General features: G+C 42.5%; 1 protein-coding gene across 1 annotated transcript in view; it reads left to right on the top strand.

Moving 5' to 3' along the window:
• Positions 1-2,584, top strand: part of sdhaf4 (succinate dehydrogenase complex assembly factor 4) — a 20,073-nt gene extending 17,489 nt beyond the window's left edge. The window contains exon 3 of the mRNA XM_020525179.2: positions 2,221-2,584. Coding sequence (XP_020380768.1) covers positions 2,221-2,330 — 110 coding nt within the window. The 3' untranslated portion in view covers positions 2,331-2,584. The remainder of the gene's footprint in view (positions 1-2,220) is intronic.
• The last annotated feature ends 14,637 nt before the right edge of the window (positions 2,585-17,221 follow it).

The raw sequence follows: 17,221 nt of genomic DNA, 5'->3' as shown, positions 1-17,221 counted from the left end.
CTCTGACGCTGCTTGGCCTGCTGTGTTCATCCAGCTCTACACCTTGTTATCTCAGATTCTCCAGCATCTGCAGTTCCTACTATCTCTTGAGTTTTTACAAGATTGTTTACTGTGGAGTTAAGAAGCTAAAGATATCAAAGGATAAGAGTGTGTTATAAGTTAATTTAAATAAAAACTTTATTGTAATATATATGATTGGAGTTGGACTTGTTGTAGGGAGAAATATCAAAGAGGATTTTTAAGTCCAGTGCTCCTGATCACAAGTGATCTATATTCAGAGCTGTATTACCACATATGTGGAAGAGGCCAGGGACTACTCCAAATCTGGCTTTCACGTGGAGAGCTGTTGCCCTCCTAAAGACAGCTCAGATTGGAAATCAATGTCACTCTGAGTTCTCCAGTGAAATACAATATTTTTATACCTTTCTTCTTACAATAATTACTTGCAACATTGATGTCATTGTTAGCCATATACCCCTAGTATATATATCCAATCCAGTAAACATATAATCAATGATGAACAACTCAATGGATAGTTCTAGGTCCTGCCATAATCTCATGATGTCTACCAGATGCCTCCAAAATCTGTCTTTGGGATTGTACCAGTGCCTCTGACAGTTTTATTCCTTCCGAGACATTTACCACCTGCACTGCATTATTTACTAATAGCCTAAATAGTTACTTTTCACTAAGAACTCTTCCAAATTCTGTACTAACTTTAGTATGGCAGATTAAGAAAGGTATTAATTTCTACCAATTGTTGTAAAGTATTTAAAATAACTAAAATATAAAGTTACTGTGACACAGCTGACAAATTGAGAACGACCTCCGTCATTTCAGCCTGAGAGATCAAACAAACAGTCCTTCTGACTTGCAACCCCATTTCACAACCCCATTTCATTTTTAAATAAATCTTTACTATTTCCACTCTAAACACTTGCCATTACTAATTACCTTTACTTAATAAAAGCATCTGTTTGAATTTCACTGATGAGGGTGAAATTTAACCACTTTACAATTTTACCAAGCCATTAAATAAAACTTGTTTAGATTCCAAAGACAATTAGGGGACATAATCATATCTTCACTCAGTATTTTGTAATCTGTCTTTGCCACTGTTCCATTGATCTTTGGGTATAAGAATTTGTTTGAATTATCTACATCTGCACTTAAGTTTCACTCGTTTATCTTTCCCAAGTCATGACCTCTCTTTTTACAATCTTTCTCTGCTATGCCAATGGTTTTTTGTTTGGAGGTTGTGTTTACACCATTTATCTTCCCTAATAATGCATTGGGCTTCTTTATTGCTCATAAATATTTGCTCAAGGAATGCAACTAACCTTCTCACACTAATTTGTTGTTTGTCTTTCTAATTCTACAATTACCTAAACATGCAGAATACTGTAGGATCAGACTTTTCCTTCTACTTTTTACTAAATAGCAAATTTAGGGCTGTGGCTAAACTAGACCTTTCAAAAATGCTCCTTCTTAAAAGGCTTATATGTTTAGAACTGCCTGTTTACACAAACTTGATTAACTTCCTTAATGTTTCTTCCTGTGGAAAATCACATCTTGTCCAGTATATCTATATGGAGACTACAAGTCCAGCTGTGAACATCTGCATGTAACTGTCAAACTCTTTCGGCCATTTCTGTTAGCTAGAAAGCCCCAAACTGCCATCTTGTCGACTCAGTCATAGGCTGTTACTACAGACTGTACTTACTATAATTTTTCCCACAAGTGAGTTTAAAAATATATGCATAGAGGAGACTTTGGGGTGAATGACATGGAATGAAACTGATATTTTTCTTCAAACTAGCCGACGGTTACTTCCCTTCCTCACTCCTCAAACTCCAGCATGGTTCTTTTCTTTGTTTCTTGGGATGTGGTCAGTATTTATTCTCTAACTGAATAAGGGTATTAGTGAATCACTTGGATTTTAAATAATCTGGGAGCTTTTGTTGGATTTGTGGTTACTATTAAATGTATCAGATCCAGTTTCACAAATTGCTGTGAATGGATTTAAGCTCTCAATCTCTAAGCGAGTAGCCTGTGTAGCCTATAACATTTTGTTTGATAAAAGCAGGTTTGGGTTGTTTGAAACACCATACTGATGACTCTCAAACCACCTGTTTGTCCCTCCAGACTCAAGTGTGCAGTTCGTAATCTAACACAATTTACACAGTTGACAAGTGATATAATTGATGTTCTGTTGTCTAGGGTTTCCTGATGACATCAATCCTGTCACAAAGGAAAAGAATGGACCGAGAGGCCCTGAGCCGACCCGCTACGGAGACTGGGAGAGAAGGGGACGCTGTATTGATTTTTAGCATTTTCTGCTTATATAAGTTTAGTGATGCACATTTTGTGAATAATTTGAGATTGATCTGTAAAGTTGAACCATGACATCATAATGCAGCTAAGTTCAGATGAGCATTTAGTTCTGTTTAATTTGGAGCAAATGATAACACACATTGAAGTGGTTTGTTAATGCTGTTATAGCCTTTCTAAAACATACATATTTTTGGTCTCAACTATGAAAATTATTCATCAATAAATTGTAATTAAATACATTATTATGTTACAAGTGTCTCAGAATTCTCTGTAAGGATTAGCTTGTAACAAATGACCAATGTAGAAATACTCGAGTGTAATCGTCAAAACGCAGGAAGGATTTTCCTGATGACATGGTGTCACAGTCTAAGGATAGAGGGTAGGCCATTTAGGACTAGGATAAGGAGAAATTTCTTCACCCAGACTAATGAGCCTATGGAATTCTCTGCCACAGAAAGTTTGAGGCCAAAACATTGAATGTTTTCAAGAAAGAGTTAAACATAGATCCTAGGACAGAAAGGATCAAAGGTATATGGGAGAAAATGGAAACTGGAAACTGAGTTGAATCAAAAACAGAAATTGCTAGAGAAACTCTGCAGGTCTGGCACCATCTGTGCCAGAGAAAGTAGAGTTAATGTTTCAGGTCCAGTGACCCTTCTTCAGAGCTAGTTTTGCCTGACCTGCTGTCCAGCATTTCTGTTTTGTTTCAGATTTCCAGCATCTGCAGTTTGGTTTTATTGTACTGAGGTGGATGAGCAGGCATGATCATGTTGGATGGTGGGGCAGGCAAAAGGCCCAGATGGGTTATTCCTGCTCCCATTTTCAATGTCTCTATGATTCATGCCAGTAATGTGATCCCTCCTACAGGATGACCAGCTTATTACACATCTGGGTGTAATTATTTATGTATGTGTTAATATTGCAGCAAGATTAATGTAACATTTCATGTTAGGTGAAGAAAACAACTTCATATCCTGAAGAACCACTGTTTAGACTGCCTTGTCTACCCAATTCTTCCATGATGGATCAATCAAGACTAGCTATGCCCCATGTAATGTTGATGTTCATTATCTAAGTCTGTGCAGACAGTGACTAAGGTTGCACGAATTTGAAAATCTGTCCATGTGCAATGTTCATTGTATTATTTGATGATGCATTATACTCTTAGCAGATGCTTTTGTTCGTTTGTGAGCAGAAAAGTCCAAGACAGATGGTGACACAGACAATGAGTCAGGCTGTTGCAACAAAAAGCTGAAAGGCTGAGACCATCCCAATGAATATAGCAGCTTAGTTTTGTGAAATACTTGGATAAATAATGTTTTATTTTCATAGCTACATATTCACTTCAGTATGAAGTAAAGCACTTTATTGATTCATCACAGGCCAGCTCACCAAATTTTCTTTAATTAATCTTGAGAGAGATTGAAGAAGCAAGCACAAGTGCAGAAGACACAAAAATCCAGTTCAAACCACAAATGGATACCATTGTACTCTTGGGTTACTCAATTGTTCATTTAAATATGCACTGATAACCTCTGATTTCTTAAAGAACAGCTAATTGTAGCTGACAGGTCTAAGAAAATACCTTATTAACAGTTATACTTTGCCATGTAAGTGTTTTAAATAATAGTCAAATATTAGAATCGTATTGTTAATCAAGATAAGAACATAAGAACTAGGAGCAGGAGTAGGCCATCTGGCCCCTCGAGCCTATCCTGCCGTTTAATAAGATCATGGCTGATCTTTGAGACTCAGCTCGACTTACCCGCCCACTCACCATAACCCTTAATTCCTTTACTGTTCAAAAATTTATCTAGCCTTGCCTTAAAAACATTCAGTGAGGTAGCTTCAACCACTTCACTGGGCAGGGAATTCCACAGATTCACAACCCTTTGGGTGAAGAAGTGCCTCCTGACCTCAGTCCTGCATCTGCTTCCCTTTATTTTGAGGCGATGCCCTCTAGTCCTAGTTTCACCTGCTAGCGGAAACAACCTTCCTCCCTCCACTTTATCTATTCCCTTCATAAGATTGATTTTCATTTTTCCTATTTAGTCTTCCTGTGGGAGATTCCATCAGGGATTCACATAGAAAGGTTTCCAATGGGCAATGTTGCCTAACAGCCTCCTGAAACCAATTGGTTTCATCTCATTCTTTTACTTGTCGTTACAAATGTTCTTAACTCCAGCTATGGATAACCTTATGTAAAGAAATTCTTTATGATGTTTATTCTAAATTTGCCCTTCGTAATTCTGAACTTTAGAACTTTTATCCTCCTTCCCAGCATACCTAAAAGTACCTTTCTTGTAACACCTCTCAATCTCATTAAAATCCTTGTATATTCTGAAATCTTTTTTTTTTCAATGGTGAAATGCCTTTACTTAGTGAGCCATTTCCTTTTGGTATTTGATCCCAGGTATCAGCCTCTGCAGTTTTATTTGGTTCATGAGTTTTCAGTGTTAACAGCTAGGCCAGCATTTTTGAACATCCCTAATGCCCTTGAGAAGTGATGTATGAGCAACCGTTTTGAATTACTATTGTGCTTGGGCCGTAGGAGCAACTGTAGGCCTTGTAGTAAGGCCGCTCAAGAATTTGGAATTGGAGTCCGTCAAGGCACATGGTGTAGTTCCAAATTGGGATTCTCTGCGGAATTAACAGCCTCTGACCTGCCCTTCTACCCACAGAATATAAATGGTTAGTGTAATTCAATTCTGGTCAATGGCAACATTGCAGGATGTTGACAGTGGGGGATATGCCAGACTGTAAACTTACAGATTATGTTTGAGTATAATTTTGCTGATGATGACACAGTGTGGAGCTGGAGGAGTACAGCAGGCCAGGCAGCATCAGAGGAGCAGGAAAGTTTCTGCCTCTCTGATGCTGCCTGGCCTGCTGTGCTCCTCCAGCTCCACACTGTGTTATCTCGGACTCCAGCATCGGCAGTTCTTACTATCTGTGATTTTGCTGATGATGATGGCTCAAAACGCCTCATGGATTTCCAGTCTTGTTTTGCTGTCCTATCGAACACAATTATGGTATCACACAACATGATGTAAAGTATTATCAACATAAAGGCATGATTTTGTATACCACTGTATAGCTACCTCTGTTGGATCTGTCCTGCCAGTGGGATGGTGATGGTGGTGTCTAGGACATTGTAGGATATGATTCTGTGAGTATAACAGGGCTATGTTTGTTTATCGTCGTAATTTCTGTTGCCTAGGATGATGCAAGATGCTCTGTACTGTTTCATTACTTTATTTTGACATTGTAGCAATTCAATACAATTTGAATGGCTTGCTAGGCCTTCTCAGAAGATTCAACAATAGTTTTGTGGGTCTGGACTCAACATGCAAGCCAGACCAGGTAAGTATGGCAGATTTTCTTCCCTTACAGGTACTACTGAACCAAATGGGTTTTTATGACAATCAACAGTAGTTTTGGAGTTATCCGTAGGTTAGCTTTTAATTCCAGATTTTTATTGAATTCAAATTTTACTATTTGCCATGCACCCAGAACATTAGCCTGGGGTTCTGGATTTCTAATCTACTGAAGTCACCAATTCCTCTTTTATGGACAGTTTTCCAATTGCATTCTGACCAGAGGGTTATACAATTTCAGTATTAACTGTAGGGCTTTGAATTTATTTGCTTTGGGAATACTTTTTGAGCATTGTATTTGAATTACTACTGCCATCTTGCACCATTGCATGGACAATATTCATTGGATTTACTTAAAGGGGTTTTAATAGAACTACAGTGGTGAACCATCCTGCTGGTCCTTTCTCATACTGTTACCAGGCTCAATGTGGGGAGAAGCAAAGACGGCCTTCACTGCCCCAAAACTAGCACTCTGAGGGTTGGAGATTGGAGTTTAATAGGTCCCAACCCATTCCCAGCCTCCTTGCTTTGAATTGTCACTATTATGTAAGCAATCTTGGTTGATTGGACGCCATTGATACAATATGGTAGCTGGATTAAAGCAAGCATCGTTCTGAATTGGACTAAGTAATTATTGCTAGTAGTGTTTACAATGATTTGAAATTAGAATGGAGTGCCCACTGCTTCTGTAGATGTCTAGACTGGCACTAAGGAGCATAGTCAGTTTGAAGGAGACTTCAGTAGAGCAAGATAAAGGCTGGATGAGTTAACTGGAAATTTGTTTCAAGTGAAAATTCAGTGTAAAGGGAGAATTTAACTAAGGTAAACTGCAAGAAGGAAATACTCCATAGAAAGAGCTGAGTGGGAGAGGATAAAAGGCTTGGTTTGAGAGTTCGACCTGCAGGGAGACCAATGACAGAGTAACATCTTGGACCACTGTGTGACACAAGTGCCCAGAGAAAGAAGCTGATAGGTGAGTAGGACTGGTGTATATTTCTAGTCTTTAAATTAAATGTAAGGTTGTATTTAGGTTTTTCTTCTCTTTAATAGAATAACTAGTCAGATATAAGATTAATACTGGTGCTTTTCATGAAAAATATGAGTAAAATATAAAGAACACAAAATCTAGAGTAATTACTTCATTAAATACAGTGACAGGATGGGTGATGTTTGCTGCTGTAGAATGTGGAATCTGCTGGACACCAAAGTGATCCAGAGCACAACTCAAGGAACGTAGTTGAAGAACTAGAGCCTGAGTTGCAGATATTGCACCACTTCAAGGAAGAAGAAAGTTAGCTAGACACTTTACTCCAAAGAGTGGTCACACCTCTCAGACTAAATAATTCAATGTATGTCTGTGATTAGGGACAGGAAAATGAGAGTGCAAGTGAGGCAGGTTTAGGGACCTAAAGGGCTACATTGAAGGAGTCTCAGCCCCTGTAATTGTCCAGCAGTTGTGAGGTTCTTGCAAACTTTGTGGATGAGAATTGGGACTGCAGAGAGGTAAATGATCTGATTGCTGCACATCTGTACAGGGGTGCCACTGTTTTAGAAGGAGGAAATAAGAATAGAGTGTGGTAGGGTACAGTATAATTATGAAGATAGCTACTGCTGTCTGCAACCATGGGGGTGAGTCCCCAAGGATATGTTGCCTGACACATGCCAGGGTTAAGGACATCTCCACGGAATTGGAGAGGAAATTGGAGTAGGAGTGGAGGGATCCAGTTGTTGTCGTCCACGTTGATACCAATGACATTGATAAAACTGGAAGTTCTGCTGAAATAATTGAACAATTAGGAGTCCAATTAACAAGCAGAAGCTCAATTCTCAGATTAGTACCTGAGTCACAGGTATACTGACGTAGAGTAAATAAAGTCAAGGAGTTAAATGTGTGGCTCAGCGTTTGCCGTGGGCAGAATGGGTTTCAATTTATGGGGTGCTGACATCAGTACTGGGGTAGCCTTAAATAAAGGCAATTACATAGGGAGTTGTTCTGGATGGACTTCATTTAAAACTGAGACCAGTATGCTGGTGAATCAAATAACTAGGGCTAGAGAGGGTTTTATACTAGTTGGGGTTCAGGGTTTGGGAGAAGGAAAATGTTAGCTTACAAAGCAATAGGATATGGTGGCATTACAGGGCAGCTATTCAGATAACAATACATAGAGTGTGACAGGAAGGATAGAGAAAAATAGAAAATGCAAACATTGAAAAACAGCATCAAAGGGGGGAAACAAATAGGCAAAATGAATGGCTCTTGAATTCAGGTAGTATTCTGAGCACAATAAATAACTAATAGCAAAAGTAAAAATTACTGGGAATGATCTTATAGCTATTATTGAGACATGATTACAAGGAGATCAAAGTTGGGACCTAAATATTCATGGTATGTGGAGTTTTGAAAGGACAGACAGGAAGCAAAGAGTGGTGGGGTAGCTTTGATGGTACGGGATGAAATGAATACAGTAGCAAGAAATAGTCTTAGATTGGAAGGAGTAGCTATACAGTAGGAAGATAATAAATCAAGAGATGATGAGGTTTTCGTAAAAAAGCAGTATATTAATCCTTGGAGACTTAAAATTTTTATGTAGAGTGGGAAGATCAGATTGGCATAGGTAGCCATGATAAAGAATACATAGAGTGTACTCTGGACTGTTTCCTGGAACAATACGCTGTGGATGCAACTAGAGATCAGATTATTTCGAATTTGTGATGAGTAATGAGGCAGGTTTAATAAATGATTTGAGAATAAAACATCCCATAACATTCAGTTTAAGAGAGAGAAATCTGGCTTAGAAATAGCTGTGTTAAACTTAAACAAAGGTAGTTACAAAGGAATGAGGGTGGAGCTGGCTGAAGTAGACTGAAGAGTTTAGCAGCAGAGATGGCTGAGGAATAATAGCAGATATTTGAGAACATTGTTGATGGATTGCAACAAATGTATATCCCAGTTAGAAAAAGGATTCCAGGAAGAGGATAAGGTAACCATGGTTAACTATAGAAGTTAAGGATAGCATCAGATTGAAAGAAAAAATGTACAACGTGACAAAGATTACTGGTAACCAGAGGATTGATAAAGTTTTAGAACTTAGAACGTGGAACGTAGAAATGTACAGCGCAGGAATGGGCCTTTTGGCTCACAATGTTGTGCCAAACATGACGCCAAGTGAAACTAATCCCTTCTGCCTGCCATTGGTCCATATCCCTCCATTCCTTGCATATTCATGTGCTTATGTCAAAGTCCCTAAATGCCCTTATCATATCGGCCTGTATCTGCCTCCACCATCACTCCTTGCAGTGCATTCCAACTCCTACCACACTCTGTGTAGGAAACTTGCCACTCATGTCTCCTTTGAACTTCCCCTCCCAACCTTAAATGCATGCCCCCATGCGTGAAAAAAACAACAAAAGATGACACAAAAAACATGGAGAAAATAAACTTTTACGGTAAATGTTCATGTGATATCTAGAACGACAGGAAGAGCTTCTTTAAATATATTAAAACGAGACCGAGGCCAAAGTGAATATAAGCTTCTTTGCAAATGAGGCTGGGGAAGTAATAATAGGGAAGCAGGAAATGGCGAGGAGTTGAATTAATACTTTGTAGCAGCCTTTAACATAGACGACACTAATACCATTAGAACCACTAAATAATCAAGGGCAAAAAGGGGAAAGAAAATAAATAACTACCACGAGAAAAGTAGTAGAGAAACTAATAGGGCTAAAGCTGGATAAACCCCCTGGACCTGATGGAACGCATCTGCGGATATGAAAAGAAATACTGGAAACACGCTGGTGGATTAGAAAGCTGCTAATATAACACCTTTAGATGAAAAGGGAAGGAGCCAAAAACAAAATAGTAAGTCTCTGCCCATTAACTTAATATATACTTTTGGGAAAATGTAAAAATCTACCATATCACATATAATAGCAGAGCATTTAGAAATTAATAATATGATCAATCAGAATTAGCAGAGCTTCACAAAGGGAAAATTACCCTTGACAAATTTATTAGAATCCTTTGAGCAGGTAATAAGCAGCATTAGATAAAGGGGAAGCAGTGGATGTAAATTATTTGGATTTCCAGAGGCATTTGATAAGGACCACATGTATTTGATAAGATGAGCCCGTGGTGTTGGTGGGTTAATATATTAGCACGGATAATGGATTAGTTAACTAATAGAAGACAGTATTAAGATAAGGGGGACATTTTAAGATGGCAACCTGCAATTAATGGAATGGATGAGGAAAGTAAATGTGTTATCCAAGTTTGCGGGTGACAGAAAGTAGGTGGAAAGGCAAGTGGTGAGGATGACCCTGAATCTGCAGAGGCATATAGACAGGTTAAGTGAGTGGACAAAACTTGGCAGATGGGATATAATATGGAAAAATGTGAGGCTGTGCTCTTTGGCAGAATGAATAGAGGAGGTAAATGTTATTTAAAGGGAACAAGATTTCAGAAAGCTGCAGTGAAGAGAGATTTTGCATAATGATCACAAAAAAGGCTAGCATCGAGGTTCAGCAAGTAATAGGAAGGGCAAATAGCCCAAGTGAGTATATAGTTCAGGGATTTTGGAGGCAAAGTGGGAAGTCTATATAGAAAGGAAAAGGCGCTTTTTGCTTGTTTTTTTTGGCTCATGTTTTGTAAGGTTTTTGTCATGTTTTAACAGGATAAATTGAAGCCAAGGATCGGGGCCCAGCACAAAAGAGTGACATCGCAGGTAAACTGTAAGGTCGCTGGTTGGTGATAGCTACTAATTTGACTATCTATTATAGGTTACTTTCAGATTAAAGATAAATAGGCGAAATATTGGGAGCTCTGTGAACTAAATATCCAAGCATACATGACTATGGGAAGGCAGAGGGGCTAGGTTGCCTTGTTAGTAAGAAACAAAATTAAATCAAGGTCAAGAAATGATATAGAGTCAGAAGGTGTAGGATTTGTGTGAGGAGAGTTGAGAAACCACAAAGGGAAAAAAAGACCCTGATGAGAGTTGTGTACTGGCCTCCTGGTAGTTGCTAGGAATGGAGAAGCAAATAAATCAGGAGATAGAAAAGGCACATAAGAAGGGCACTATACTGTAATAGTGGATGGACTGTAATGCAGATGGACTGGGAAAGTCACGTTGGCAGTGGATCCCAAGAAAGGGAATTTGTGGAATGCCTGTGGGATTTTTTTGGAGCAGCTTGTAGTAGAGCCCGTTAGGAAACAGGGAATTCTGGATTTGGTGATGTGTAATGAGGCAGATTTGATTGGTGAGCTGAAGATGCAGGAATGCCTGGGGTTGGGGGGAGGGAGAATGACCATAATATGATAGAATTCGCCCTGCAGTTTGAGAGGAAGAAGCTTGAATCAAAAGTAACAATGTTACAATTGAGTAAAGGTAACTACAGAGACACGAGGGAGGAGCTGGCCAGAGTTGATTGGAAGGACAGCCTTGCAGGGAAGATAGTGGAACAGCAGTGGCAGGAGTTCCTGGGGCTAATTTGGGAGGCACAGCAGAAATTCATTAAGGAAAAAGAAACCTGCTAAGAGGAAGATGAGGCAATTGTGGCTGACAAAGGAAGTCAGGAACAACATAAAAGAGAAAACATACAATGTGGTGGAGATTAGTGGGAAGTTAGAAGATTGGGAAGCCTTTGAAAACCAGCAGAGGTTAATTAAAAAAGCAATAAGGGGGAGAAGATGGAATTTGAGAGTAAGCTAGCTAGTAAAAGAAAAGAAGATTTCAAGAATTTTTTTTAGATATTTAAAAGGTAAGAGAGAGGCAAGAATGGACATTGGACCACTGGGAAATGAGTCTAGAGAAGTAATAATGGGGAGCAATGAAATGGTGGAGGAACTGAATAGACACTTTGCATCAACTTTCATAGTAGAAGACAACAGCAGCGTACCAGACTTCCAGAGAGTCAGGGGGCAGAGGTGAGCATAGTGGTCATTACTAAGGAGAAGGTGATAGGTGAGCTGAAAAGTCTGAAACTGGATAAATCACTTGGACTGGGTAGACTAACCCCAGAGTTCTGAAGGCAGTGGCTGAGGAGACTGTAGAGGTATTGGTGGTGATCTTTCTGGAATCACTGGAGTCCGGGAGGGTCCCAGAGTACTGGAAAATGGTTAACGTAACACCTCTGTTTAAGAAGGGAGAGAGGCTGAAGACAGGAATGTATAGGCCAGTCAGTCTGACCTGGGTCATCGTTAAAATGTTAGAGTCCGTTATTAAGCATGACATTGTGGAGTACTTACAGGTACATGGTGATATAGGATGGAGTCAGCATAGCTTCATCAAGGGGAGGTCATGTCTGACAAATCTGTAAGAATATTTGAGCAGGTAACGAGGAAGTTAGACAAAGGAGAGCCGGTGGACGTGATTTATTTGGATTTTCAGAAGGCCTTTGATAAGGTGCCACACAGAAAACTGCTAAATAAATTAAGAGCTGATGGTGTTAGGGGCAAGGTACTGGCATGGATGGGGGATTGGGTGACTGGCAGAAGGTAGAGACTAAGGATAAAAGGATCTTTTTCAGGATGGCAGCAGGTGGCTAGTGAGGTCCAAAGGGGTCCGTTGAGACCACAACTATTCATGATATATGTCAATAATCTGGATGAAGGAACTGAGGGCATTGTTGCTAAGTTTGCAGTGGCATTGCCCAGTACATTAAGTTTGATGCTCAAACCTTAAATGGCATAGCTCAGTGCACTGGATTTATTCTCCCAGTCCCAGTGGCATTGCACAAAATCTAACTTGCATTCCTCATTGCACTAGGTTGTTATTCCCAGCCTCAGTGACATTGCCCATGCACTGGGTTTGTTGTTCCCAGCCTCAGTGACATTGGTTTTGTTGCTCCCTGTCTAAATGACATTACCTAGTACGGTGGCATGGTGGTTCAGTGGTTAGCACTGCTGCCTCATAGCACCAGGGGCCTGGTTCGATTCCACCCTTGGGCGACTGTCTGTGTGGAGTTTGCACATTCTCCCCATGTCTGCGTGGGTTTCCTCCGGGTACTCTGGTTTCCTCCCACAGTCCAAAGATGTGCAGGCCAGGTGGATTGGCCATGCTAAATTGTCCATAGTATTCAGGGATGTGCAGATTAGGTGGGTTATAGGGGGATGGGTCTGGGTCGGATGCTCTGAGGGTCGGTGTGGACTTGCTGGGCTGAAGGGCCTGTTTCCACACTCTAGGGATTCTATGATCTATGATCTAGTACCCTGGGTTTGCTGCTCTTAGCCCTAGCGACATTGCCTAATGCATTGGGTTTGCCGCACCCAGTCCCAATGGTAATTCCCAGTACACAGTATATTTACGATTGCCCAGTACAGTAGGTTTGGAACTCATCCACAGTGACATTGTCTGGTGCATGGTGTTTGTTGCTGCCACCCCAGTGACGTTACCCAGTACACTGGGTTTGCTGCTGCCAACCTGAATTGCATGCTCCAGTAGACTGGCTTTGTTGCTCTGAGTCACATCGACATTTCCAGTGCACTGTGTGTTGTCAAATGTCACTGTTACATAGGCTAGCACAGTGAGTTGCTGATCTGATCCCCAGTAACATTGTCCAGTGCGCTAGGTGTGCTGCTGCCAGACTCAGTAACATTGCCTGGTGCATGTGATTTGCTGCTTCCACCACACACACACACAGGTGCATTGCACTGGATTTTCTGTCCTCAGCCTTGCTTGCATTTTCTACTGCACTGGGTTTGCTGCTGCCAACCCCACTGACATTGACCAGTGCACTGGTTTTGGTGATGCCTGACCCCAGTGACAAGTCCCGGTACAGTGAGTTTACAGCTCCCATATGTAGTGTGATTGCCTAGTGCAGTGTATTTGGACCCTCAGCTCCAGTGACATTTCCAGCGCACGGGGTTTACTGCCCTAGGCTTGTAGTGGCATTGCCCAATATGCTGTTCCCATTCCCAGTGAAAAGTGTCTGTACACTGTGTTGACTGCTCTGGCTTGCAGTGACATTGCACAGTGCACTAGGTGTGCTGCTGCCGTTCTTAGTGACATTGCTCAATCACTGGGTTTGCTGTTCCCAGCCTCAGTGGCATTATTTGTGCACTGGGTTTGCTGCACCCTGATCCAATGACAAGCCCCATTACACTGGGTTTGCAGCTTCCAGTTTCAATGCAGTTGCCCTGTGCAGTGTGTTTGGATCATCATTCCCAGAGACTTTGCCAACTCCATAGGATTTATTGCTCCTAGCCCCGGTGACATTGCCGAGTGAGCTAGATATGCTGCTCCAATTCCCAGTGACAAGTCTCAGTGCACTTGGTTTGATACTCTGGCTTGTAGCAACATTGCCCAGTGCACTGGATTGGTTGCTGCAAGAGCCAGTGTCATTGCCAAATTTACCAGGTGAGCTGCTGTCTTACCTAGCGACATTGCTTATTGCACTGGGTATGCTTCACACAGTCCCAGGGACAAATCTCAGCACATTGGGTTTGCTCCAGTAGTTTGCATTGGCATTGCTCATTGCACTGGATTTGATGCACAAGCCCTAGTAAATTGCCCAGTACATTGGGTTCACTGCATCAAGCTTGAATGGCATAACCTGGTGCACTGTGTTTATTTTCTTGTTACAGTGGCCTTGCAGCAAGTGTGCTAGACAATATCTAACTTGCATTGTTCATAGCCCTGGGTTGGTTGTTACCAGTTCAGTAACATTACCCAGTGCTCTGGGTTTGCTGTTCCCAACCCCAGTGACATTTCCCAGTGCATTGGGTTTGTTGCTACCTGTCCCAGTGACACAACCCAGCACATTGCATTTGATGCTCCCAGCTCCAGTTACATTGGGCAGTGCCCTGGTTTACTGCTCTCAATCCCAATGATGTTGCCCAGTGGACTGTTTGCTGCCACCAGTCCCAGTGACATTGTCCAGTGCGCTATGTTTGCTGCATCGCAACCCAATGACATGGCAAAGTGCACTGGGGTTGATGTTGTCATTCCCTGTGCACTGTGTGCGCTGCTCTCAGCCCCTGTTACATTACTAAGTGCACTGGGTATCTGCCCCCAGCTTCAGTGACATTGTCCAGGTTTTGGTGATCCCAGTGATAAGTCCCAGTACAGCTGGCAGCTGCAATATGATTGCCTAGTGCAGTGTTTTGGACAATCATCTCCAGTGACATTGGCTAGCGTACGGTGTTTACTGCTCCGAGCTTCAGTGACATTGCCCAGTGTGCTATTTGTGCTGCTCCAGCCACCAGTGACAAGTCTCAGGACACTGGGTTTGCAGCTCTGTCTTGCAGTGGCATTGCCCAGTTCACTTGATTAGATGTCTATGGTTCAGTAACAATACCCAGTGCATCAGGTTTGCTGCTCCCACCCAGTTGCATTGCACGGTGCAATGGGTTTCCTGCTTCCTGGGTAACTTGCTTTCCCACTGCATTGGGTTTGCTGTTCCCACCTGCAATGACAAGGTTGAACACACTTGGCAATGCCATTGCGTAATGCACTGTATTTGGTGCCTCATCCGCAGTGACATTGCCCACTGCACTATGTTTGTTACTGCAAGCTTGTGACTTTGCCTAGTGCCCTGGGTTTAATTGTGATTGACCAACACACTGGAGTTAGTTCCTTGCCCCCAGTGCACTGGGATGTTAGCACAAGCCACAGTGACATTGCCCACTGCACTGGGTTTGCTTTTTCCACCCTAGGCACAGTGCACTGGTTCTGATGCTCTCAGTACCAGCGACATTTGCACTGGTTGTTCTGTACCCAGCTCGTTACATTGCCCAGTCTACTGGGTATTTGCCCTCAGCCTCAGTGACAACAGCCAATGCCTTGGCTTTACTACTTAGCCCCAGTGGCATTATCCAGTGCACTTGGATTGCTGCACTCGGATCCACTTAAAAGCCCCAGTATGTTGAATTTGTAACTCTCAGCTGCAGTGCCAATGTCTGGTGGAGTGGGTTTGGAGGTTATCCCCAGTGACGTTGCCCAGTGAACAGGGTTTACTGCTCCCGGTCCCAGTGACATTGCCCAGTATGCTAGGTGTGTTGTTCCCATCCCCAGTGACAAGTCTCAGTATGCTGGGTTTACTGCTGTGGCTTGCAGTGGCATTGGGCGGTGCACTGGATTTGTTGTCCCAAACCCAGTGGCATTGCTCAGTGCATCAACTGTGTTGCTGCTATCCTCAGTGACATTGGCCATTGCTCTGGATTTGCTGCTTCCAGCCCCAGTAACATTGTACAATGTAGAGATAGCAAGAACTGCAGATGCTGGCATCAGAGTCAATACAGTGGAACACAGGAACACAGCAGGTCAGGCAGCGTCAGAGGAGCAGGAAAGTTGATGTTTCGGGTTTACACCCTTCATCAGAACTGGGGAGGGGGAAGGGAGCTGGGAAATAAACAAGGGTGGGTGGGGTGGGGTGCGGGAAGGTAGATGGGATGGTGATAGGTGAATGCAGGTACGGGGTAGTGGAAATTTATCAGTGGGAAGGATGGGCAGATAGTGGGAAAGAAGATGGACCATCAGTGGGTTGTAGTGGGAGACACATCCACTAAAGTCTTTTCGGCAAAAGAAGATCAACTTCTTCAAGGTGGGCATCCTGTGAAGAGGCTTTGTAGTAGGGTTTTCAGTCACTCGGAGATAGCAAGAACTGCAAATGTCAGAGTCAATACGGTGTGGAGCTGGAAGAACACGACAGGTCAGGCAGCATCAGAGGAGCAGAAAAGTCAATGTTTCTGATTTACACCCTTCATCAGGACTGGGGAGGGCAAGGGAGCTGGGAAATAAATGAAGGGGGGAGGGTGGGGCTGGGGAAGGTAGGTGGGATGGTAATTGGTGGATGCAGGTAGGGGTTAGTGGAGATTGGATAAGTGGATTCAGTAGGGTAGCTTTACTAACACCTTTCATCCCAACCTCAAATTCACCCGGACCATCTGTGATACCTCCCTCCCCTTCCTGAACCTCTCCGTCTCTATCTCCGGTAACTATCTCAGCATTGACATCTATTTCAAACCCACCAACTCCCATAGCTACCTTGACTACACCTCCTGTCACCCACCTTCCTGCAAGAACGCGATCCCTTACTCCCAATTCTTCCGCCTTTGCTGCATCTGCTGCCAAGATGGAGCATTCCACTCCCAGACATCAAGGACCGCAACTTCCCCCCCCTCCAATGATTCATAACGCCCTCAACAGCATCTCTTGCATTTCCCGCACTTCAGCCCTCAAACCCCCTGCCCCCAACAAAAATAAGGACAGTCTCCCTGAAAATCACATGCCACCCCACCAACTTCTGCATCCAGCGCAGCATCCTCCGCCACTTCCGCAACCTGCAATCCGACCCCATGACCAAAGAGAGATTTCCCTCTGCACCCTTATGTGCCTTTCGTAGGGACCGCTCATTCTGCGAGTCCCTCGTCTGCTCCACACTGCCCACCAACCCCACCACACTGGGTACCTTTCCCTGCAACCACATGAGGTGCTATACCTGCCCCTACATTTTTCCCTCTCACCTCTGTCCAAGGCCCCAGACAATTTTTCCAAATCTTGCAGGGATTCACT

The sequence above is a fragment of the Rhincodon typus genome, chromosome 5, assembly GCF_021869965.1.
Source record: "Rhincodon typus isolate 14 chromosome 5, sRhiTyp1.1, whole genome shotgun sequence".
In the NCBI taxonomy this organism is placed as follows: domain Eukaryota; kingdom Metazoa; phylum Chordata; class Chondrichthyes; order Orectolobiformes; family Rhincodontidae; genus Rhincodon; species Rhincodon typus.
The sequence above is the reverse complement of the archived record's forward strand: the minus strand, read 5'-3'. Positions and strand labels throughout refer to the sequence as shown.